The sequence below is a fragment of the Mirounga angustirostris genome, unplaced genomic scaffold (assembly GCF_029215605.1).
Source record: "Mirounga angustirostris isolate CCGP_5_RB_7025 unplaced genomic scaffold, mMirAng1.0.hap1 SCAF_13, whole genome shotgun sequence".
In the NCBI taxonomy this organism is placed as follows: domain Eukaryota; kingdom Metazoa; phylum Chordata; class Mammalia; order Carnivora; family Phocidae; genus Mirounga; species Mirounga angustirostris.
Genome location: NW_026991721.1, coordinates 37,256,382 through 37,281,691, shown reverse-complemented (window position 1 = coordinate 37,281,691; position 25,310 = coordinate 37,256,382). Strand labels below are relative to the sequence as shown.

General features: G+C 47.4%; 1 protein-coding gene across 8 annotated transcripts in view; it reads left to right on the top strand.

The window, feature by feature from the left end:
- The window catches only part of NAV2 (neuron navigator 2), a 393,377-nt gene that overhangs the window by 247,600 nt on the left and 120,467 nt on the right, over positions 1-25,310 (top strand). For all 8 annotated transcript variants that reach the window (XR_010406923.1, XM_045894013.3, XM_064576736.1 and 5 more), the window contains one exon: positions 20,528-20,650. Coding sequence is in view for 7 of the 8 variants with exons in the window: in XM_045894013.3 (XP_045749969.2) it covers positions 20,528-20,650 (123 nt within the window). In the remaining variant the exon portion in view is untranslated. The remainder of the gene's footprint in view (positions 1-20,527; positions 20,651-25,310) is intronic.

Sequence of the window (25,310 nt, the reverse complement as noted above, 5' to 3'; positions counted from 1 at the left end):
GGACAGCGAAGTCGCCTCACAGTGCCCACTAGCATGGGTCTATTTGCCAACCCTGCAGCAGTGGAACAGAAATTCATAAAAGCTAGACTGTATTTGTGGCTCTTTTATGTGCTGGGCACTGTGTTGAGCTCTTTCCATGCATTGTCTCACTTACTCTTCACATCAGTGCTTTGAGAGGGAGGCCGTTTTTCATCCTCTTTCTACAGTGAGGGAGACCAAGCTCAGAGAGGTTAAGTGTCTTGAAGCAGAACACATGGGTAGTCACTACTGGAACCAAGTATTTGATCAGGCTGAATTCAAAGCCTGTGTTCCAAGAACTCTGTAGTATGGCTTTTCATTGTGGCTGGATCCCATGCTCTGAACAGACGGAAAGCAAGACCAAAAAAGAAACGTGGGCACCCTCTGGGCATTGGAAGCCCCAAGTACCCACCCTGTGCATGTCAGGAAGTGAGAAAGAGATGGAAGATGGGGTTCAGGAGGGTCAAGCTTAGAGGGCTGAGTTGCATGGGAACTTGTAGATACTTGGTGAATGCTCGAGCAAGAACCGTGGAGCTGGCTGGGGCAGGGGTGAAGGCAGATAGATACCTTTCTTTGCCTCCAAAGCATTATTATGTGTTTCATTTCTATTCAGTGTCACAGGCCCCTGCTGAAGCATTGGAAACATTTGTGTCAACATTCCCCAGGTGCCTGGGCAGAAAGTGAATGGGGGCAAAACTTGTTCTGTGTGCTTTGGAAAAGGAGGACTGAGGAGGTGGTCAGAGGCAGGAAGGGCAGAGCTGGAGTCCGTTTTGCACCGTGATTTCTCGAAGTGCCTTGCCACTCTATGGCTTCCTGCTGTTAGAGCTCACCCAAGTGGGTGTTTCACTCACCTACCTTCTCCAGCCTTTGTCAGTGTGATATGTGAATTCCTCCCAGGAAATTCTCCTCCTGTGGCCCCCCACCCACAGCAAACCCAAACAAAACACACAATTACAAACTCCGTGCCACCCGGAGACCTCAGAACCACGCACGGCAAGGTAGAGCTTTATTAATCGAGGGACTTTTGCCTTACTCTGTGGGAGTTGTTAATTAAAAGCACTCAACCGTTGAGTTGGGAGAGAGGAAGGAGGACAAAGACGGGGGACAGCTCACACACTGGCTTCCTCCTTGGCAGGCTGTGTAGCTATTTTAGAAGTTAACACAGACTTTACATTTGAATAAACTATTCACCAGAGATGTGTGTGATGTTCCTTGGGAACAACTTTCATTCACTGCCTTGCTGCCGGGCCCTCTGGGTATGAAGAGCCCGTCTAGCCTCTGACCCAGTATGCGTAACAGTTAATAATCATGATCATTGTGGAGCGCCTGGGTGGCTCAGGTGGTTAAGCGTCTGCCTTCGGCTCACATCATGATCCCGAGGTCCTGGGATCGAGCCCCTCATCGGGTTCTCTGCTCAGCGGGGAGCCTGCTTCTCCCTCTCCCTCTGCCTTTTGCTCTCCCCTTGCTCATGCTCTCTCTCTTTCTCTCTTTCAAATAAATAAAATCTTTAAAAAAAATAATCATGGTCATTGTGATAACAAGAGCAGCCCACTTATGGAGAATTTCTGAATGCCAGGCACTGTGTACAGCACTTTCTATGCATTATCTCATTTCACCCTCGCTTTAGTCCATGTGCTCTTCTTCCCATCCCTGATGAGGAGGTGGGACCCCCAAGGGCATGGGTAACACACCCAAGGTCACCGAGCTGGTGAACTCGGGAGCCTAGACTCGAGGCACACAGCCTGACTGCAGAGCAGGAAGGCAGCCGCGGTGTTCCAGGCTTTTCACTCGAGCCGTGTAAACATGTCGGAAATCTAACTCCACTTCTTCCCCGACCCTGTTTCTCCTCCTCTGTTTCCACATCCATTCCCTTCCACAACCGGAACCTGGAAAGCATCTCGGACTGTTCAGTTCCTCGCTCCTGGACCACCAGTGGCTGAGTGTGGTGGGTTCTCTCTGCAGTAGCCCACGCCGTGGTTCTCTGTGGCTTCACAGCTCCTGTTTCTCCCCATGCATCCCTTCGTTGCTTTCCTTACCTCTGACCTCAAGGCCCGTCCAACAAATTTATGCTACACTTGAGTGAGAAGAATCTTTCTAGAGCACGTATCTGACTACATTGCCGCCTGCATAGAACTCCTCAATGGCTCCACATTGCCTGCTGGGGAGACTCGGTGGGTTCGTTTCTGTTGCTGTAAGACAAATATTTCCAAAATCTAGCTGTTTGAATCCACTGTTTTATTATGCTCACAGGGTCTCTGCATCAGGAACTGGCGCAAGTTCCAGTGGAGGTGGCTTGTCTGTGCTCCGCCACGTCTGGAGCCTCGGCTGGGAGGCCTCAGGGCTGGAGCCGGTTTGATAGCGGGGAGCCATGTCATCCCAAAGCTTGTTCCCTCACACGTCTGGCATTTGGGCTGGGATGACTTGAAGGCTAGGACAAACATGGCCTGTCCATGTGGCTTAGCTTCCTCACGACGTGATTGGCAGACTTCTGACCCTGGATGCTTAGGGCTCCAGGGGCAAGTGGTACAGCAAAGCAAAGCCAAGCTGCATCATCTTTTATGCACTACCCTTGGGAGTCACTTCCACCATATTGACCGTACTGTATTGGTCAAAGCAGTCCTAGTCCTCCAGATTCAAGAGGAGGGAAGGGAACATAGATGTCTTTCTCAGTGGGAAGGTGGCAAGGTCACCTTGAAGAAGAGCCTGTGGGATGGGAGATGTTGCTGTGGTCATCTCTGGAAGGTACGGTCTGCCACTTCTTACCCCCTCTAGTGCCTGGCATGGCATACAAGGCCCTCCATGGTCCCCACCCTGGACTGTAAGCTTTGCGGAGGCACAGACCTTGTCTATCTTACTAAATGTCTCTTGTGCCTAGCACAGAGCATGGCACATAGTAGGCCCTTGTTTACATTTGGGCAGCTAATGAGTGATCCATTTGCCCAGCCTCATTTCCTGTCATCTCCTCCTTCTTCACTGTCCACCCCTCTCCCTAACTTGCATGCGAGGCCTGACTTGGACCACTGGCATTTTCCTTGATGTGGGCACTATGCCTCTGTGCCTTTGCATGTATCCATCTGTCTACAGATTCCTCTGCCTCCATCCCCACCCACCTGCCATAGTCCTTTAAAAGTCTGCTAAAGCAAGGTGGCCTTCCCTGGCCACCCGAGCACCTGGTGATACCTCCCGGGAAGGTAATACCTTCCTCTCAGGTCCTTTGCTTTGTTTGTACAACTGTTTCCTAGACCAGAATATCCTTGAGCAGAGGGATTCTGTCTTTTTATTCCTACATTTCTTAACTTCTTCTTCCAGACCTGCTGTATATGCTTAGTGATGGGTGTGGTATGAAGGGAGAAAGGAAGAAGGTGGTAATAGCAGGACTGCTATTAATAGTAATTATTCATAGTACTAATGGGAGCCAGTGTTCGTGGAGTGCTTTTTCAGGTATTATCTCTTTGAATTCTTAGAGAAATCCTAGAGGGCCTATAACATGTTGTTATCCCCATTTTATGGACGTGCAAACAGAGAAGTCAGTGGGAGTCCAGCCTTTGGCAAGCCAGTGGAAATGAGAGAAGTCACCTGTCCAAGGCCATACAGCTGCTAAAGGGTACAGCCAATTTAGGGAAGCTTGAGCACTCTGCCTTTGGATCCAAACCTCTTCCCTTTGGTGCTGCCATTGGCTGGGCTTTAGGCTCTGAGACCCCCAAGATCTTTCTAAGTGTTAGAGAGCTCTGTATAATCCTAACCTTCGACTGGATTAAGAGAATAGTAATGTGGGAAGCAACAGAGTAGCCGCTAGGTAGAGACGGTGCCTGCTTTGTTCTCGGTGACCAGTTTTAAGGGGTTCCGAATCAGGCAGAGGTTTGTTTAGGGAACGGTAACCGGGAAGGCTAAGGGTTCAAAACCCAAAACAGAATGGAAATGTTTGTAGAAACTAGATATTCTTGGCATGGGAAATACTTAGAAAAGCAGTAGATTCCAGAGGACCAAGCTTGAACTGTAGGTAGAAGTGGGACTTAGAGTTTCCATTTGCTACACACCAAGGTGACCATTCATTCAGTGTTAGGAAAAAAATATGCTGGAAATGAGACCTGCAAAAGAGTAACTGGACCCTTTTGCAAAGGCATGAGCCTCCTGTTCCTGAGCATAATCAAGCAGGATGTAGAAAACTGTGTCCACGTGTTGGAGAAGAGATTCGGGCATGAGGTGAGGAGCTGAGAGGGGAGACCTTTCAGAGTTCTTCCAGGAGTAAGACCCAGGACGCCCAGGTTTCCGTAGAAGAAACTGAGGGGCTGGGCGTTGGCTTGCGGAGGAAGAGGTCTCTTTGGCCAGCCAGGTTTCCACACACCAGCCTTGGGGTAATAGTACTGAAGTTGTTTCTTCTGCAAATTTTCTCCCCCACACCCCATTCTAATAAACACAGAAATCGTGCACGCCTCCTTCCCCTGCCCCAGGCTCTGATCTGGATGATGTAGGGGTTTGGAGGCCGAGGGCACTGTGGCTCTTGAGAATCGCCATACACCCGGGGTGTGCCGCCCGGCCGAGATGTTAGTGACTGTTGCTATCTGTAGTGATCTAAGGAAAACAGTAGGTTTTGAAACCATACCAGTGTGATAATGCTGGATATGCTCACTCTCACTAGGCAGCAGGGTCTAGGGAATCTAGCTTTGCCCCTGCCCCATTTGAGTGACTACTGCAGCTGATCCAGGTCCCGTTCTCGTGCAAGTGGAAACGAGTGAGAAGAAGTCAGGGGCCCCGTTCTTCTGTCTCTGTGGCAGCGGCCACTGTTCGTCCCGTGGTTCCTACGGCACTGATGGAAGGTAGCCTGAGGATCCTGTAGGCAACAGCTTCTGCGCGATTCCTAGTCTGCAGGTCGCTGGCCTGTATTTCGGCTCCCTCTTAGCCTGCCTTCCTGCCGGGGGGCTTCAGCTGCCACCCCCAGTTCACCCCGCCCCGGGCTGCTCTTTGCCGCAGGCCAGCCCGTTGGCCACTTGGCTTGCGGCGTGTCATGCCCACCTTACATGGGGCCTCCAGCAGCCGCCTCGCTACGCGGGAGTCGTGCTTGTCAACAGTGTATGCCACGCCTGTCCCTCCTGTGAACGTGCCTGTGGCCCCGTCCAGGCCCATACATGTCAAAATTCTGGGGGGAAACACGGTTTTTGCCTTTCACACTGAACTCCCTGCTCTACTGGTTTTGTTTTTTGCTCCCTTTTTAAAAATCATGGACGGTGCGGAATGTAGCCACGGGCAACGAGACTACAGTCAGCTTGGGTCTGGGATGCCACCCCGTATGGACCTGACAGTGTTCCCTCCATGGGGGACTCTGCTCAAGCCCTACTGTCTCTCGGATGGGACCTGTGACTCCTCCCTCTGTGCATTTTCTTCCTCGCCGCCTCTGCCTGGAAGGCCCCCATCTTCCTGGGAGTCCTCCTTGGAGCCTTTAGGGTTACATAGCCCACTATTAATAGTGTCTGGCTTATCTCTGAACAGATGCAAGAGAATGTTTTATTTTTCTTTCTCTTCCCCGAATGCTTCACGCATGTTAGACATAAAAGCAATCATACTCTTTGGTGGTTGTTTATTCTTTCACTCAGTCCACCAAAAACATTTTTAGGTGCCTATCTCAAGAGTTCTGGGCACAGTTCTAGGGAGTAGGGCTATCGAAGCAAAAATGCCGGTCCTAAAATAATAGTGACAGTAACAATGATCTTACCTTTATTGAACTTGGTGGGTGAGAGGCTGGAGCACAAGGAGATAGATAGGCAGTTATAGTAAAATGTAAAATAAAGGAGTCAAGCTTCTATTTTATCATGAAAGACAAATTTGTTGAGCCCAGTGAATTTACTGAACCCAACACCGCATTACAATGAAACCAACCATCAGTGTCTACTTTCTAGTTGTACGTCCCTGCACACATCACTTAAACTCAGTGAATCTCAGTTCTACATCAGAAACATCATTAGATCGAGTCATTTATCTTCGAGAATCACCCACTCTCCCCCCAGATCTAATATCCCATAGTCCTGTGAGCCTGCCTATTTTTGGTATGTTGTGTAATGTTCAGTTACATTTAAGGTGAAGTTTGAGAGGTGCGACCTTATCCTAAGTGGGAGGTAGGGGGCATAGTCTTCAAAGGCATTCTGTGTTTTAGCGCTAACGTGCTGGGTGAGGCAGAGCATTCGGACTGAGGACGCCCCATGTCAGGGCAGATGAGCACAGTGTTTAGTCACTGAGAAGCGCATCATCTGTTTTTTGGGATTTGTACCATGTCAGCCCCCACAGGCACTTCTTGGAGTAGGACACACTTTTACTGGCCTTGGTAGAAAAAGGGCATTTTTTTCCGGTTTACCTGAAAAGGTCTCAGGTGTTACTCAGGATGTGCCCAGCTAGAGGCTGGGCTGATTTTCCTTTTCCAGTGGACGTTGGTTTGCATAGAATGCCTTTTCACTTTAGGATTTTGTTGCATTTTTAAGATTTTCAGAATTTCCACCATAACTTATTTTACCAGAGTTATGCAGTGCAGCTGTTGGGGGTGCTGGGACCCAGAGAGGCAGCTGTGAGATCAGCTGGACCTGGCTGAAGCACAGGTGGGCCTCTCTGCACTCACAACCATAGCCTCCTCCCTCCCGCAGGAATAGAGCCTATGCCCCTTCTGAGGAGGCGCCATACATTTTTGGAGAGTCTCTTAATATGGAGGGCCTGCTGCTTAGGTAGTCCAGAGTCTGAGCTCTAGGAGGAAAAATGGCTGTTTTGCAAGCTTTGTTTTAATCCCTTCCTGATTAGTATAAAGACCTCACACTTTGATTTTTTGAAAAGGGGGTGTGGCAAGGGTAAGAATAGGTGTGAGAATCATTTTATCTTTAACAGTTCTGCACCAACCAGGATTTTTTTTAAAAGATTTATTTATTTATTTTAGAGAGTGCAGTGTGTGTGTGTGTGTGTGTGTGTGTGTGTGTGTGTGTATGTGGGGGGAGAGAATCTCAAGCAGACTCCCTGCTGAGTGCGGAGCCCGACATGGGGCTGGATCTCAGGATCCTGAAATCATGACCTGAGCCAGAACTGAGAGTTGGATACTTAACCAACTGAGCCACTCATGCACCTCCCCACCAGGATTTTGTCAACCTTTACACAATAGATTACAAAAAACAGTGGGTGTTTTTATTTGTTTGTTTAAAATGGTGACTCTGTAACATGAAATATACACTTTCAAACTCCCGCCCTGTCCCCGAGATGGGCCCATGCCCACAGAGGACAGTGTTCCCAGCTGCCTGAGTGCTGTGTCTGAAGGTGACCTGGTGCACATGAATACATGGAAAAGTGAACGGGGCCAGGCATCTGTGTGTCAGCTGTTGTGTCTCCTGGTCTTGCTGGATTTAGTGGCAGGTAATTTGAGCATCCTGTGGTGACCCAGTTTTGGCTTAATCCCTACCCTTGAAGCCAGAGGCCCTGCAGATCTGTTTCTTTGAATTGGAATACATTTACTGAATCCCATCTAGAATGAATGCCCAGAATAATGATTTCTTTTTTTAGAGGGGGAGAGAGAGAGAGGAGCGGGGAGGGGCAGAGGGAGAGGGAGAGGGAAGAGAGAGAGGAAGAGGGAGAATCTTAAGTAGGCTCCACACTGACTGGAGGGATCTCAGGACCCTGAAGCATGACCTAAGCTGAAATCAATAGTCGGACGCTGAACGGACTGAGCCACCCAGGTGCCCCCAGAATAATGATTTTTTTTTTTTTAATGAAAATGCTACCTGGTAGAACTTTACCATCTGAGGCCACACAATGGATTCACTGTACATTTTTCGATCCTTTGTATTTGCACATGTGTATCTCTATGCACGATCTAATTTCCGTGCCCCTACTCCAGGCTGCCTGGCAAACACCTCATCCATCGGGATGCCCCTTGCATAGTGCTTACTCTCAGAAGTCTTTTCGGCCCCTCTCGCTGCTCAGGCCTTTGCTGAACCCCATGCAAACATCCGCATGTCTGCACTCAGCCCCTCAGGGCCAAGGACCAAGTCTGATTCTCCCATCCCTAGCACCCAGGCCAGGGCCTGCCTTGCAGTAGGGGCTGCCTAAATGTGTCTCACACAGGCCAACACCGCAAAATGGGGGCCATCTCTAGACCAACAGCCTGCACAGGACTTGGGTGCAATGCTTCCTGCAGCCCCCAGCTGCTGCCAGAAACCAAGTTGTTTGCGGATGTTGGGTGGCGTTCCCCAGGCCTGCTTCATGCCTCCATCTGCAGAAGGGGTCTGTCTCCCACTGACAAGTTGGTTACTTTCTTCCTCCGTCTATTCTCAGGGCACCCTGACATTGCTTTCAGCTGCAGGCTAGATAAAACGGCAAAACTTGCGCAGACCTGAACCAAAGCGCCAGCTGGCCTCTCCCTGGTCTGGTAATGACTGTGGTTATGATCTGGGGCTGTCTTGTGAAACCAGAAGAGAAGGAGACACTGGATGTCTGATTCCGCCCTGAGGTTCTAGTCATCTTCAGAAGGGATCACACAATCCCGAATGCCAACATAAATTCCTCTGACCTAATGTGAAAAGTGAACTTGCATCGTAGAGCACTTCGGGGTTGGGGAGTCATATCAGAAATCACAAGGATGATGGGGCGCCTGGGTGGCTCAGTCGGATAAGTGTCCGACTCTTAATTTCGGCTCAGGTCATGATCTCAGGGTCGTGAGATCAAGCCCCACGTTGGGCTCCACACTCAGCCGGGAGTCTGCTTGAGATTCTCTCCCTCTGCCCCACCCCCTGCTCATGTGCAAGCATGCGCGCTCTCTCTCTCTCAAATACATCTTTAAAAAAGAAAAAAGAGGGGCACCTGGGTGGCTCAGTCGTTAAGCGTCTGCCTTTGGCTCAGGTCGTGATCCCAGGGTCCTGGGATCAAGCCCCGCATCGGGCTGCCTGCCCCGCGGGAAGCCTGCTTCTCCCTCTCCCATTCCCCCTGCTTGTATTCCCTCTCTCGCTGTGTCTCTCTCTGTCAAATAAATAAATAAAATCTTTAAAAAAAAAAAAGAAAAAAATCGTAAGAATGATAAAATATAGCAGTGTCCAAAGGATTCGCAGGCATGCCTCCATGTATAAGAAGTGCCTGGGGGGAAGGATTCTTTAGGCAAAGCAGAAGGCTTTGCAGGGTAGGGGCATGGGATTATGGCACCTCCCATAACCCACATATTGCCCATGATCCCCTGTATTCAGCATGCCTGGTACTGTCCTCTCACGTCCCCTCCCAGCCTGGGCTTCCACAGTTACACAGTGACGCAGACCTGTAAGTCCAAGGCCAGGAGTTAATTGGTACTTCAGTAGAGGCTTGGAGTTCTAACAACTCTTATCAAGCTTTGATCTGACATGGAGTGGCCATTAGGGACCAGGTACTGTTAACATGGACACTGTCCCCTTAATATTGAGGGTCCGACTAGCTATTAGGATTTGAAATGTAAATTACGATTATACTGTAGTCACATTGCAGTGACTCTTTAACTCTTAGGGAAACTGAGGACCGTCTAGCTCACAGTTCCCTCCGTCCAAGCCTCAAGTTTTAAGGCAGCATTTCTCACTGTCTGACCCTGACTACCTGCAGGAGAATTACTTACATATCTGTTAAAAATGCAGGTTCAGGGTAAGGGATGAATAGGGGAACACGGGACACTGGGGGGCAGTAACACTATTCTTGTATGATACCATAATGGAGGATACATGATATGTGTTTGTCAAAGCCTATAGAACTATACAACACAGAGTGGGCCCTAATGCAAACTCTGGAGTTTGGTTAATAATAATCCATCAGTATTGGTGCATCAGTTATAACAAGTGGACCACACTAATATGAAGTGTTAATAATAGGGAAAGTGGTAGCAGAGGAAAGGGGGTTTGTGGGAACTCTGCTTTCTGTGCAAGTTCTCTGTGAACCGCAAAATGTTCTTTAAAAAAAAAAGTCTTGGGGCGCCTGGGTGGCTCAGTCATTAAGCGTCTGCCTTCAGCTCAGGTCATGATCCCAGGGTCCTGGGATAGAGCCCTGCATCGGTCTCCCTGCTCAGCGGGAAGCCTGCTTCTCCCTCTCCCACTCCCCCTGCTTGTGTTCCTGCTCTCGCTATCTCTCTGTGAAATAAATAAATAAAATCTTAAAAAAAAAAAGTCTATTTTAAAATGCAAGGTTTGGGTCCCACGAATGACGTCCTGCATCTGTGAAGCTGGGGCCTTGGAATCTGCATTGTCTTAAGGTCCCCAGATGATTCAGGTGTATTTTAAGGTTGGAGAATTCCTGGATATAAGTCAGTCTCCTCTCACCATCTGTTTCGTTCCAAGAAAGAGCTTAAAGGGGCTTTGTCTAGAGGACTGTCTCTTGTGTGTGAGAGTGTGTTTCATCTTTCAGTAGGTGGACAAAAAGCTTCCTGCCAGTGCTAGAAATACTTGCTGCAATCCCACACTGACAGTTGCACCACAATAAAGATAATTCAGGCCAGACCAGATTCCAGACACAGGGGACTGTCAGATTTCCAAAGTGTGCAGCCTTTCTTCAGAAAGATGCCCTGCCAACTCCCATTTTAAACAAGCATCGTTAGGGATTATAGTGAAAATTTTACATATGTGTATTTACTTAAATAGGGGTGACAAATCCACTGTTATAATCCCTGGCTCTGTGGGATCGAATGTATTTTATTAGCAAATTATGGATTTTTTTACTTTAAAATGTTTATGGAGTTTATACGTGTCAGCATCCTAGGTAAGCTAAACCAAAATACCCTGGAAATTCGTGCTAGATGAATTTTGTGGAACCTGTGAATATTCACACTGCATTTTGCAGAAGACACAAGGATCTTGGCAGCATGTTTTTCACCCTGCAAGCATTTTCCCACTTAATGAATCACTCCTGCTAGGAGTTTGGTGAGAGCAAGCACAAACCCACGGCAGTGGTGAGCTCGAGTCCGTGTGCTAAAATTCAGGGTGACGTGTGAGTTACAGCCATGCCACGTGCCCCTGCTGAGTCAGTTGATAGCAAACACAGCAGAAGTCTTGCTATGTGAAAACTTGCAGAATATGCTAAAGGGACTGATTCAGCCAGGATCCCCTTCTGCGCTAAGTCAGAGGGACTGCTCACATGGGGCCTGGCAGGGGCCTTTGAGCTGACTCGAGTGGGTGCACATTTTACACATATGTAAGATTGGGGTCCATAACGTAAGATTTAGGAATTTCTGCTTTGGATCGTGGTCTCGAACCTGTTTTTGATTGTGTAAAAAAAAGAGCTTGTTCCTGCATTATCTATTGTGTTTGTTTTTAAAATGTATGTTCGCGTCACTGAAATATTGCATACAGTATAAAACCTGCACAAAACATAGGAATTAAAAGGGACATGATAAGAAACACATACAAATAGAAGCACCTTAGTTTTTGCTCCTATGGGTCGGTCGTCTTATGTTCCTCACTGCAGAGACCGCTGCCTGAGACCAGTGCTTCCCATTCTGTAATGTGCAGTAGAACCACCTGGGGGTCTTACTGAACCTGGGGAGTCTGATTCAGGAGGTCTGGGATACTGCAGTTCTTTTTTTTTTTTTTTTTTTTAAAGTAATCTTTACACCCAATGTGGGGCTTGAACTCACAACCCTGAGATCGAGAGTTGCAAGCTACACCAACGAAGCCAGCCAGGTGCCCCCTGGGATACTGCAGTTCTTAAAAGTTGCCAGGTGATGGTGAAGCTGCTGGTCCATGGCCCCTATTATGAGTGGCAAGTGGGGTCTCGAGGCGTGTGTTGAGTTTTGTTGCAAGAACCTCCCCACTGTGCCTTCTGTTCTCTTCCAGCAGCTTTGCAGCACCTAGCTTTAGGAAATAAAATCTGTGGTACCCATTTCTTCTGGTGAGGCTTAAAGGGGACCCCTGGGACCCTTTGTCTCCTCCTTTACTCAGGCCTGCCTTTTCCTGCTCCTTCCTCTGTCCCCGTGGCCTGCTGAAGCTGAGCTCCTGTCTGACTAGCTTAGCAACGTCTTCATAGTGCTCCCCAGAGAGGCATGCTCTGGTGACTAGGCTAGCCAGAGCAGACTCCAGGCCTCCGGAGCCCGGTTTACTTCTGCAGCAAGCTTGACTTCCTGCCGCAGCAAGGATCAGAGTATCAGGATCAGCCGGGTCTGCCCAGTCATCCGGCTCGCCTTACAACCAGGACTCGGTGCAATGGAAGTGAAATGCAGACAAGCCAGGGAAGGGGCTAGCGCCCGTTGAGCTGTGGGGATTCCCAGTTGGCGGCTCATGGCCGTGTTCTGTGCTCTGAGCCAAGGTGGCTCATGGTACGGCCTCCGGTGGCTGCACCAGGCTTGAATGAATAAGGCAAGATTTTGCTGGAGATGAGAAGTGAACTCCCACATCCTACTAAAAAGACGGATGTACCATCTTGGTGATGTCTTGAAGAGCCAGCAACGTACAACACATTCCCGTGGGGAACGGTGCTAAAAGGTACCCCAACTCTGCATCAAGTAGAAAGGTAGGAAATGGCTTGGATTTTCTGGGTCCACATCTCCCCTTTGTCTTTGCCAGCAGAGTCATTGGAGGAGTTCCCCAAAAGCCATGAAAGCCAAAGAAATGCTTCTGGATTACTTGTGTTGTCTAGCCCAGATTAATTATAAAGTCCTGTTGTTGCAGAGAACCCTAACTGAGAAAGACATGCAAACCTTAGACTTTCTCCAAAGGTGGCTGTTGGCCTTGTTTCCTTGTGTGGTAGTTTGAGATGACCCATAATAGAGAAGAAGCTGCACCATGTGCTTTGATTAGAGCTCACCTTTATTTGATTTTAAAATATTAAAGATAGGGGCGCCTGGCTGACTTGGTCAGGAGAGCATGCGACCCTTGATCTCAGGGTTGTAAGTTCAAGCCCCATGTTGGGTGTAGAGATGACTTAAAAATTTTTAAATCTTTAAAAAATAAAAGAATAATAAAATATTAAAGATATGCCATGAGGAGGGTATTAGAGTCACTCGGTGATGTGTCTCTGTAGTTGTCATTGGGGTGGAGGGTGTGAGTAGGGTGGTGGTGGGTACATGAAATATACCATATTTGCCTCAGCTTTGGTGCCTAAAAACTTTGAGGACAGAGTGGTTTCCAAATGTTTTCTTAGTAGAATCTTAAGTCTTTGCTTAAATTTTAATACTACAGGGGCGCCTGGGTGGCTCAGTTATTAAGTGCCTGCCTTCGGCTCAGGTCATGATCCCAGGGTCCTGGGATCGAGCCCCGCATCGGGCTCCCTGCTCCACGGGAAGCCTGCTTCTCCCTCTCCCACTCCCCCTGCTTGTATTCCCTCTCTTGCTGTGTCTCTGTCTGTCAAATAAATAAATAAAATCTTTTAAAAAAATAAAAATAAAAATAAATAAATAAATTTTAATACTACAGTTTTAAAATTAGCCCTGAAAATTTAAACCCACTCCCCTCCCCCGCATCCTATTTTTGCATGCAAATGTTTTCCCTTCTTCCCTTAAGTCAAATGGAACAGCTTCTTTTGGGTCCTAGAGATCAGCTTTCTTCAAAAGGGTGTAGGCAGCTTTGTTAGACTGGCTTGTCGGTTTGTCCTTCTGTGACCCAGTGAAGTTCATTCATCTGACTTCTAAGAGGCCCTAAACTAAAGGCATCCTCTTGTACGGGTTTGTCCAGAAACTCAATTTACATGCTAATAAACCTAGAGAGTACATGCTGTACAGCATTGCTGTGAGGCAGAGGGGTGCTGGGGAAAACATACGTTGTTGGGGTCCTGGACACTGGGGAGATGCTCATCTGCAGGTACTTTTCATCAGCCCACAGCATTTTCCTTTAACCGTATGCAACAAAGTATGTGTTGACATATATGCTTATCTAGTTATATTGCTATTGGCAAGGAATTATACATATATGTGTGTGTGTGTATATATATTTTTTTCTTGTATTCCATTTTCTTTGCTATCTTCACATTTAAATCAAAAGTTTATCCAAATCATATAGACAGGTTGACATGGCTTTGAAGAAAAAAGAATCACCTAGGCTTGATTCCCACCCCCCACCCCCCGTTTTGTACTACTTTCATTTCTTGCATTTGAGTGTTTCTGTTGTTGTTCTGTTTTGTCTTTTCATGCCATGCTCTATTAGACATGCACGGAGACTGATGAGGTCAGTATGTATTTCTTCCCTTCCCGTCCACTCCCTGCTCCCCCAGTCCTTAAAAGAAGGTGATTTCTTTTGTGGAAGTCAGTTTGTGTTACTAACACAAGCTACGTTGAACTGTGAACTCTGGGCACGAGGAGCCACCTTCCCCTCCTTCTGAAGGTGATTCACAAAGCCAGTTTCACTTGTTTCACATTGTTGTCTCATTACGTTTAAAGAAGAGATCTATTGGCGAAACGTTGGATTCAAAATCTGGTGTATTTGTTCTAACAGGTCCTATTAGATTCCAAAGCTTTTTCATAGCTAGTGTCAGTTACATAGAATGCACCTATTTTGTCTAGGAAGTTCTTCATAATAGGCATGTGGTGTTCACAGATCTCTCCTGGCCTGAGGGATGGTGAGTCTACCCTACAAGTCTGGTCATTCCCCCAAAGGTCTGAGATGACACAGAGAGGATTCAGACAAGTGGTGCATTTTGAAAAGTCTGTAGAAGGAATTTCTGATGAAAAAATGCTCACCCCAACTGGAGTATTAAATGATAGAAGTCTTGAAATGTCAGTGTTCTCTTTGACACAGAAACCAGAGCCTGCTAGTCATTTGCTTAGTACCTTTGTAGCTAGCTTCCTTGGCTCAAAGTCAGAGGTCTCAACCCACCTGGCTCCCCGAGTGAGCCCCGGTCCCCGTGCCACCTTGCTCCTGTCTATTCCTGATGCTCTAGCCACAGTGATCTACTTCCCATCCTCCTAACTGAACCTTCCTCTCCATTTCTCCCTGCATTTGTACATGATACCCATGTGCCTAGATGGATCCTTCTCCTGTGGCTGGCAAACTCCTATGCACCCTTTAAAGGCCAGCTTACATAGCTCCTCTATGACTCTCCCCCAGGGTGCTCTGAGCCTGTCCTACATCCATCTGCAATACTCACGCTCTTCATGTCACAGTGGAATTATCTGTTCAATGTCGGAGTCCCCTGTAGATTTTGAGCTTCACCAGGGCAGGAACTAGGTCTTTCCACCCCTGTAACCCCAGCCTAGTACAGAGCCTGGTACCTACTAGTTGTGCGATTAAAAAGTGAGGAGGGGACGCACAGTCACTGCTCTGTGATACGGGCAGTTGCTGCTGATGGTCACAGCAGCTAACACGTTTGAAGTGCTCCCAGGCCCTGGACTTTGTATACGGCCGTGCCCACTGCAGCCCTGTGAGGTTAACCTGTAGTTTTGCCCACCCTGTAGCTGAGGAAATGAAACCCAAAGGAATTACACCAAAAAGTGTGACACAAAGCTGGGGTTTGAACCCACCTACCTGCACTGTGATCCTGACCACAATTTCATTGTCCTCATCTGAAAAACAGATAATACACTTGATGAGAGCCTTGAAGGTACAGTGTCATGACTTATGGGTAGCACTTAGCACAGTACCCAGGTAGCCTCCATAACCATTAGTTCTTATTAATAATGATGCACCCAAGGTCCCCGAGCCAGCAAGGGGCAGAGGAGACATTTGAATCCAGGTCTTTCTGACAAGAGAGCCCTGATGCTAACTCTTATGCTCGTGGGCCAGCCCATGGTGCCCCAGCCTTGAAAAGAAACGCACTCCCTCCACACACACACACCTTGTGTCGTTAGCCCAGGCTCCATTGGGGGGCCTCCAGGGAGGCTGTGGAAGGCGGAGGCAGGGCCCCTGCACCCATCACTGCGGAACTTGAGATGGTAATGTGGACATTGTTGAGCGGCTTGGTGGCTTAGTCAGGACCCCACCAAGCAAACATTAGGATGTTACTGACACATCATTAGGCTCCAGCACTAGTTATTTATTTCCCCAAGGAGAAGGAACCCTACAGTGTTGGTGCTAGAGGATCCAGTCCCTGGATCTGCTGCTTCCTTTCTTGTGACCTCAAGCTAACCCTGTGTGAGCCTTGCTAAAGCTCCCAAAGATGGGGCATGGCCTTGGCTCCCCTGCCCCCACCCCCACCATCCAGAACACAAGCCTTCTCAGCCCTGCTGGACAAGGGCCGCTGATTCAGGTGGACGCACCAGTGACTGCTTCACCTGTAAATTAGCTTTCTTAAGGGATTAACTTGATGAAGGCAGTCTATATTAATATATTCAGTAGCTAGTTCCTACACAAATCTGTGTCAAACCAAAATTTTATTTTTCATTGAGAGTAGAAGAGTTATTTAAAAACATATAGGGAGCGTTTTGTAAATGAGGCTGTTGGAATCAGTGGGTAATAATTTAAAAATAAATATTTTACATTAGATTGTTGAGTGTGAGCCTGGTTGTAGTGACAGCTGTCTCCTAGTGAGAGGACATAAAATAGAACTTATTTTTAAGAATGTTATAAAAACTATATATGATCGGATATGTGTGGTTTGCAAATGTCTGGGAAAAGATGTAAATTCCCCATTTCCTCACCATTTCTCCCCACCCCACCCCCAATCCCTTACCCTCCTTACCTTACCCCTCTCACACACAGCGAATGGGGGGCTCAGTTGTTAGGTGTCTGCCTTTGGCTCAGGTCATGATCCCAGGGTCCTGGGATCGAGCCCCACGTTGGGCTCCTTGCTCAGCAGGAAGACTGCTTCACCCTCTGACCTTCTTCCCTCTCATGCTGTCTCTCTCTCTCTCTCTCTCAAATAAATAAAATATTTTTTTTAAAAATGAAATAGGGCGCCTGGGTGGCTCAGTTGGTTGGGCGACTGCCTTCGGCTCAGGTCATGATCCCGGAGTCCCGGGATCGAGTCCCACGTCGGGCTCCTGCTGGGCGGGGAGTCTGCTTCTCCCTCTAACCCTTCCCCCTCTTGTGCTCTCTCTCTCACTCTCTCTCTCTCTCTAATAAATAAATTTAAAAAATAAATAAATAAATAAAATAAAAAAATAAAAAAATGAAATAGATTTGCAGCAAAGCTGGGTCACAGTCAGATTAGTTGCATTCAACTCCCAGGCTCTTTAGTTCTCTGTGCCATTTGCAAAGGCAGAGGATCTGATTTATCTTGCCTTTCCTCTTGGCCTGAACGAAATCAGAATTCCCCGTAGCAGTCAATAGGCCGAGGTAACACATGCAGTCCCATCTCTCCAGGGCCCTCCCACCGGTGTGGGTTTTCATTTTTGACAGAACCACGTCGTGCTCGGGTGTTAGTGGGTTGGGGGCTGCAGCGCGTCTCAGCATTCGTCTGTGGACCAGGCCCTGCCCCGCGCCTCTGCAGAAGGCGGACGCTGTGTACCTGGGGGCCTTATCTACACGCCTGGGTGCGTGTAATTGCCCAACTGTGAGTGTTGTTTCACCAGCTATAAAAATCCAGCGGGGAAATGAATGTGAAAATGAATTTGTTTGTCCTTTGACAAGATCCCCGCAGTTGAAAAGTTTTCGTGTATATAGCTGGGTGGGCTTTGCTAAAATCAAAATTAACTGCCTTGCTTAATGGTGCAGCAGATTGAGTTTTGAAGAGCTTCCCCTGAATTCTCCTTGAAAGGACATTTGAGCTAGAAACTCCAGCCTCTGGCGAAGTCACTGCATTTTGATCTAGGTGGGTGCTTTTTTCTCCTCGTGCTGGCTGTAGGATATGTACACGGAGCCCACCACTGGAACCTGGGTTACACCAAATGGGTGGCTGGTTGGGTGGACAGATGGGTGGGTAGACCGGCAGATAAACAGTTCAGTTTGCCTTTCCATATATCTTAGGTGTCATGTTTGCCGGCAATTAAGAGGAAGGAAAACGTGGGGCGCCTGGCTGGCTCAGTCAGTGGCGCCTGCAACTCTTGATCTCAGGGTTGTGAGATCAAGCCCCACACTGGGGGTAGAGATTACCAAATAAATAAATAAGTAAATAAACTTTCAAAAGAAAAAAAGAATTGATTAAAAAAAAAAAAAAAGAGGAAGGGGCACCTGGCTGGCTCGTTCGTTAGAACATGCAACTCTTTATCTTGGGTTGTGAGTTTGACCCCCAGGTTGGATGTAGAGATTACTTAAAAAAATAAAATCTTTAAAAAATAAAGAGAGGAAAGCTAACCTGTAATCAGTGTCCTCCCCAAAAGTTTTTGCTAAACCCCATTCTATGCCTGTGTCTTTGGTCTTCATGCAACACAAACAATTTGTCATGAGCACTTACTATGTGTCAGGCACATGGGATATAGATTTCAACAAAGTACAAATAGCCCTTGTCCTCAAGGAATTTACCATAGAGTGTAGGAGATAAGCACTAAAAAGTAATTACACAAATAATTATTAAACTGTAGCTGTAATCCCTCTTTTTTGTTGTTTTATTGACATACAATTCATAAAATTCACCCTTTTAAAGTATATAATGCAGTGGTTTTTAGTATATTTACAGTGTTTGTTTTCTTTTTTACGATTTTATTTATTTATTTGACAGATAGAGACCTAGAGAGAGTGGGGAACACAAGCAGGGGGAGTGGGAGAGGGAGAAGCAGGCTTCCCGCTGAGCAGGGAGCCCGATGCGGGGCTCGATCCCAGGACCCCGGGACCATAACCTGAGCTGAAGGCAGGTGCTTAAAGACTGAGCCACCCAGGCGCCCCTTTGCTTTGTTTTTCATATGACACAGTGGAGTGAAAAACTCAGTCTCATCTGTTGTCATTTTGTTGGTACAACCACACCCAACTGGTTTGACTGCTCCAACAGATTTTACATCATGTTGGCATTGCATTGCCTCTGATCATTAATGTCATGAGGGGCGGGAGGGGACATCAGAGAAGTTCCGTTTAGATGTGGTGTCCTGGAAGCTGCCCTAAAGGAGAATTCTTTTGACGCATATGGAAACTTCTTCTTACCCCAGATGCGCCAGTGAGAACTGTCTTCTCTGCCCCTAACTGAAACGTACTGGTCATGGGCAACCTCCACAGCATCCTGTAATTCCATCTTTCTAAGAATACATCCCAGAAAGGACCCAAACTCGAAGTAGAAGAAAGTCCAGAATTGACAACCCTCAAAATCTACTTCATATATTCTAAAGCTAAAATACTAAATGCAGTGAAACATTTTGTGTGATGTAGCTCAGCGGACTGTCTCAGGAAAATCACCACTCATGGGTCTTCTTAATAAATGTCATTTCAGGGGTGCCTGGGTGGCTCAGTCATTGGGCTTCTGCCTTCAGCTCAGGTTATGGTCCCAGGGTCCTGGGATCGAGCCCCACATCGGGCTCCCTGCTCGGCAGGAAGCCTTCTTCTCCCTCTCCCACTTCCCCTGCTTATGTTCCCTCTCTCACTGTGTCTCTCTCTGTCAAATAAATAAATAAAATCTTTTAAATAAATGTCATTTCACTTGAAATGTGAGACACCTGCATCTTCAGACACCTTGCAGGTCTATCTGATGGAGCCCGTGTGAGAATTCAAGGGAACCGAGTTTGGTTTCTTGCTCTGCCCATCTTTTGTCTTGCCTTCCTGTCCTCCTCTGAAGATGGGGGTGATGGCACAAGCAGTCTCCCTTATGGGATTTTGGAAGGAGGCAGGGTAGATGAGGTAAAGCTGCTTTGTACCTGAACTACCCCCTGCTGGTGGCAAAGCTCTCAGGAACTGGTCTGGGTAACGGATGGCTATCTATACAGAAGAAGCTCCAGGGGTACCCCCTCCCCTGATAACACCGACTCCATTGGAAGATAGCTTTGTGGACTCACCAAGAAATCTGGCAGAGTAAATTAGCGTGAGTGTTGTTTGGAGAGTTTTGTGACAACCCTCTTAAAGCATCGATATCAAAGGTGAAATTCACCATTGGAGATACTTCAAGATAATGACACCCCTAATAATGTCTTCCGTGTATAGGGTCTTACACAAATTGCAGAGCACCTTCATATGCCTTATCTGGCTAATTCTCATGTCTGCCTTGAGGATGCAGGAAGGCTGTGATATTCCCATAGTTCAGATGAAAGACCCAGGACCCAGAGAAGCAACTTGCCCGTGATGACAAAGGTGGCTCATCTGGCCTCTGTCTTTCCTTTCCATCCTCTTTTAAAAGCTTGCGTACTTTCTCCATTGCACTGTTCTGTCATATTTTTTTTCCCTATGCTTTGCTAATGATTGTCAGTTCTACTCCCATTACTTAGGTAAAACACCTGCTTGTATAATTGCCAAATTAAAAAGAATGTCATGAATACATCTGACGGTTAGTGTTATTCACTAGTTCCCTTCTGCTTCATAGATTCCTGTGAGTTTGGGTTAATTAAGCCGAGTTCTATTTTTGCTAGCAAGTGGGTGATCCTTTGGGTTGAATTAACAGCGGAGTTATCCCTGGGCTGTGATTAGTGACAGAGCCTCGGGAAAGCCTCAGTTCCTTCCCCCTTAGAGCACAAGATGGCCATGCAGGGCTCCTAGATGTGAACAACAAGACTGTACATGAATTGCTCTTGACCGTATTTTTGCATCATCCTCTGCTCCTGTTGAAGGTACATGACCGATGGTGGACTTGGCCTCTACACTCGTCGCCTGAACCGGCTCCCCGATGGGATGGCTGTGGTGCGGGAGACCCTGCAAAGAAATACCTCCCTGGGCCTTGGCGATGCTGACAGGTAAGTTTGCTCTGCTTGAGACTGACCAGGTGCAGAACTCATTTCAGAGTGGCCTGAGAAGTGAGGGTATGATACTGAGAACGATGGGCACTGCCGTGACCCACGCAGGGGGTGAGAGGCCTTGACGCCACACCTGGGGTCAGGAGCTGGCTCAGCAGGTAGGAGAGCGCTGCCAAAGGGTTCTTGAGTCCTGCTTCTGGTTAGGGTGGCGCTTCTGACAGCAAGAATAGAGGGAATTCAGGCTTGCGTAATTTGGGATGTTGTTTTGACTGTTGCTACCTGTATCTTTGTCGATTCCCCGGGCCCCAGGGATCTGCTTTACTTCCTCTGTTAGCCAGCTTTCTAGGTACTGGACTTGGGAACACAGTCCCTGGTGATGCACAGAAGGCCTGGGTGCCCAAGGGAGTGCTCCTGGCCTTGGCTGAGCAGGCTTCACTGTGGGTCTCCTGTGGCCTGGCACTGGGAAGCAAGGCTTAAGGATGTAGTTTATACAGCACATGCTGAGGACCTGACATGACAGCACTTGACTGGTCTTCATTACAGCCCACGTCAGAGATGAAAAGAGCTTCAGAGAACATTACAGTCTAGAGGGCTATTGGGTAATCCTTACTCTGGCACAAACGGATTCTATGGCCTTGAGCAATCTATTAAAGAAGGGGTTCAGACTATATGACTTCCCAGATCCCTTCCAGCTCTGATGTGCTGTATTTCTAGATTTCAATACCCTTTAATGATCTGACTGTTGAATTATTTTGCTGGTATACTTGACCTCTTTCCCCATGTGTGTTGATGAGACAGAACATGGCATTTAGATGTGTGTGCTTGAAGTCACCATACCTTTTTGGGTGCTAATCCTCATGGGCCAGAAAGCCACATATTTGCAGCGCAAAGCCAGCTTCTTGCTGTTCTCTTAGCTGGATATAGTTTTTACAAAGAGCTAAGTGATGTCTGTGGTTCTCTGGCTTAAGAGAACTAGGGCACGCTGACTAGGGCACGCTGAAGTTACCCCCAGGAATGGAATTTGCTCAAGAGGAATCTTCATCTTTTCTCTGGGAAGACTGAGAAGACTGTGCTGGTGTGGAGAACACCGAATTAGTTGTCAGAAACCTGGAAGCTGGCCCAGGCTCTGCCACGAACTTGAATTTGCCCTTCTCAGAGTCTCCCAGGGCCCAGGGTGGTGATTTATGCCAGAGGTGACAAAGGCTCTTCACCACAGTGTCAGCTCAAGTCAGCTTTCTTCCTGTAATTAATTTGTTTAAAAGTATTGGTTTGAGAATTCCATAGAAAGGTGAACCACTTAAGAACTGCTCTTTCTTTTTTTTAAGACTGCTCTTTTTAAATTTTTTTTTAAGATTTTTTTGTTTTTTATTTGACAGAGAGAGAGAGAGCACAAGCAGGGGGAGCGGCAGGCAGAGGGAGAGGGAGAAGCAGGCTCCCCGCAGAGCAGGGAGCCCGATGCGGGGCTCGATCCCAGGACCCGAGGATCATGACCTGAGCCGAAGGCAGACGCTTAATCGTCTGAGCCACCCAGGCGCCCCTCTTTTTTAATTTTTTATTTATTTTTATTTATTTTTTTTTTTTAGAGAGGGAGGGTGGGGAGGGGCAGAGGGAGAGGGAGAATCTCAAGCAGGCTGCACGCCCAGGATGGAGCCCAACATGGGGCTCGATCTCACAACCCTGAGATCATGACCTGAGAGAAAGACACAAGCCCTGAGACACCCAGGCGCCCCGGAGAACTGCTCTTTCTAAGGCTGGAACGCTCTATAACTAAACTCTTCAGAGGAAATATTATCAGGGAGAAAGTCTGTTGTTGTAACACCCCACTGGAGATTTCACAATTTGCCTAGTTATTTTGCTTATTTGTATTCTCCTGTAAACATGTAGCTGGTTAGTTAATCTATTAGCATGAAATTCAGGCTTTACAAGGTACATTTTCCCTTATAGCAAAAGAAGAATCTGTGCTAGGCAGTTTAATTTAATGCTTCATTGCAGGGTTAATGGAATTATTATAGATCACAGCTGAGCTTGTTCCTGCTTTTGGAGGTGGAGGACTGGGGGTGGGGGCTGGAAAGATGGATAGTGTTTGTTATATTGTCCAGCTCAGCCTCTTTGATGGGACCAATTGGACAGCAATGTCTTCTGGTTCTCCCAAGACTGGAATGCTCAGATGTGATCATTTAAGACTGAAAGGATAACTGACCAGCTTTTAAAGATAGAATTCAGGTGGCTTTTTTTTTTTAAGTTAGGATCTAATAATGCTTATAAATCTCCTATTTCATACAAGTTTTGATCTGTAGGCAGTGAGATATTTTCCATTGTTCTAGAATATGTTAAACTTCATTCATCTCTAAAGTTACTGTAAACAGACCATAGAAATGCTTCATCTTTGGCTAAGTTGAAATTGTAGTAGATTTGTTGCTGTAAAGTTCTTCATGCAAATCTCTTCCAAAAACTGTTATATTCTAGATGAGTATTTCCCAAAGTGGGAGGCAAACAGTAGTGGTATAGGAAATAATTTTATGTATTTTTTTTAAGATTTTATTTATTTATTTGACAGAGAGAGATAGCGAGAGAGGGAACACAAGCAGGGGGAGTGGCAGAGGGAGAAGCAGGCTTCCTGCTGAGCAGGGAGCCCGATGCGGGGCTCGATCCCAGGACCCTGGGACCATGACCTGAGCCGAAGGCAGACGCTTAACGACTGAGCCTCCCAAGCACCCCAGGGAGAAGCAGACATCCTGCTGAGCAGGAAGCCCAATGCGGGACTCGATCCCAGGACCCTGGGATCATGACCTGAGCTGAAGGCAGATGCTTAACCACTGGGCCACCCAGGCGCCCGGAAATAATTTTAGATAGTAGACAGGGAAATATTTCTTTTACATTTTAATTATATTAAAAAATGTATAACTAGTACATCAAACCCAAGATTTTACAAATATTGTTTCGGGTAAAGAATAGTGTTGGCGTGAGACAATTTAATGTGAAATATCAAAGGAGAATATCACAGATGGTGTGCAGGTATTTTTTTTTTTTAAGGTAGTATGCAAATGGCTGCAGACAAGGTAATCCTATTCTTGTCCCTATAATGAGAAATATGTTCTTTAAATTATTTAAATTAGACAAGTGAAAAAAATACCGACAAAAAAATGCAGCACCTTTCCAGAATTCTTCCCTTTTAAGCTGAAAAAAGAAGGTCCCAGAGCTGAGATATTTCCCGGAAGTTCTTTATAAAAAGACAGCCCAGTCCTTAGGGTTCACGCATAGGCCGCAGACTGCATGCGTGCTACGAAGGAAATAGGAAAAGTACTGAGGGATGAGGCCTGGTTAGACGTCAGCCAAGAGAAGAGGAGCGTAAGAGAGCAGATCACCTCACCATACCCACAGGAAAATCATTAATCTCAGCGGTGCAGCTCAGGAGCTAGAGCTCTTCCAGGGGAAGGCCCTGAAGGACGCTGACCTAGCACACAAACCGTGGCTGTTAGCAACAGGATGTGGCTGGGATATCTTCAGGGCTATTAAAAGGAATTGATAGGAATAGGTACCTTTGGAGCCTGGGAGATAGGGACCATGTCAGTCTGAGAGTCCTGTATGTCACCAGCCAGCATCTGAGAAATAAGAAAGGATGATAGTCAATCCACAATGCCAAGTCTGCCCTTGATCTGCTGTCACTCTTCAGGATTGCCACCCCTGGGCTCCAGTTTTTACCTGATAGTCATCAGTGGCCCCTTCCAGTGAACTAGAGCCAGCCAGCTGAGGGGACAGGATCAAAAGGGACAAACGGAGGTGGCTTGTTCCAAGTCACTGGCCCCAGATAACAGGCAAATACAGAGAGGTTCGGCATGGAGTGCCCCAGGGAGCCAGGAGGCCGGCCTCACAGACCGTCAGATGGTTTGCTAAACTCCTGCCAGTTCCTGCATGCTGTCCCCTCAGGACCCATCAAAAGTTCTTGAACTCCTGAGAGCTGAGTGCTTTCAAAGTGTAAAGCTCAGGTCTGGGAAAGCTTCCATTCCCAAGGAGCTCTCTCTGTCCCTCCACAGCACTGCCCTGCTGTTTGCAGCCCTCGCTGACGTCACCGACGTGCAGTTCCAGGCTGCTTCTAAATGGCATCCCCCGGTCATGCAAGTGTCACTGAGGGCGCAAGGACAGAATTCAGGCCCGTCGTGCACAGTTAGGTCGGGAGGAGGGCTTTGGAATGACTTGGTTACTTTCTTCTACACCATTAGAATATTTATTGACCTCCAGTGGCCCTTATTAACTGAAGTGGTAATAAAAATAGTGCAGCGAGAATGCAGTGCAGTAAAACGTCAGCCTGAGACTTGAACCAAATGACAGGGGCCCTCTGATGTCATGCCAAGAAGCCAAGCAGGAAAGTGTTTCTGTTCCTTCTTCTTACAGGGTTTTCATTGCCCTCCAAGCTCTGAATGTTTTAGGTATTGAGATTGCACTTTGAAAATGAGGATTCAGAGTCACTGTACAAGCTTTACCGTCTGTGGTTGGGGCCCAGACCCTGGTGCTCAGAGCTGTCCCAGTTTCAGCTTGAATTGAGAGTCCCACGGTGTGAGGATGTAACTATGCAACCTGGTATTTCACCAGCCTGCCAAGCCCAATCCTCCTCCTCACCGGGAGTGCCACAAGATGTCCAAGAGCCCAGGGCACTGCTGGG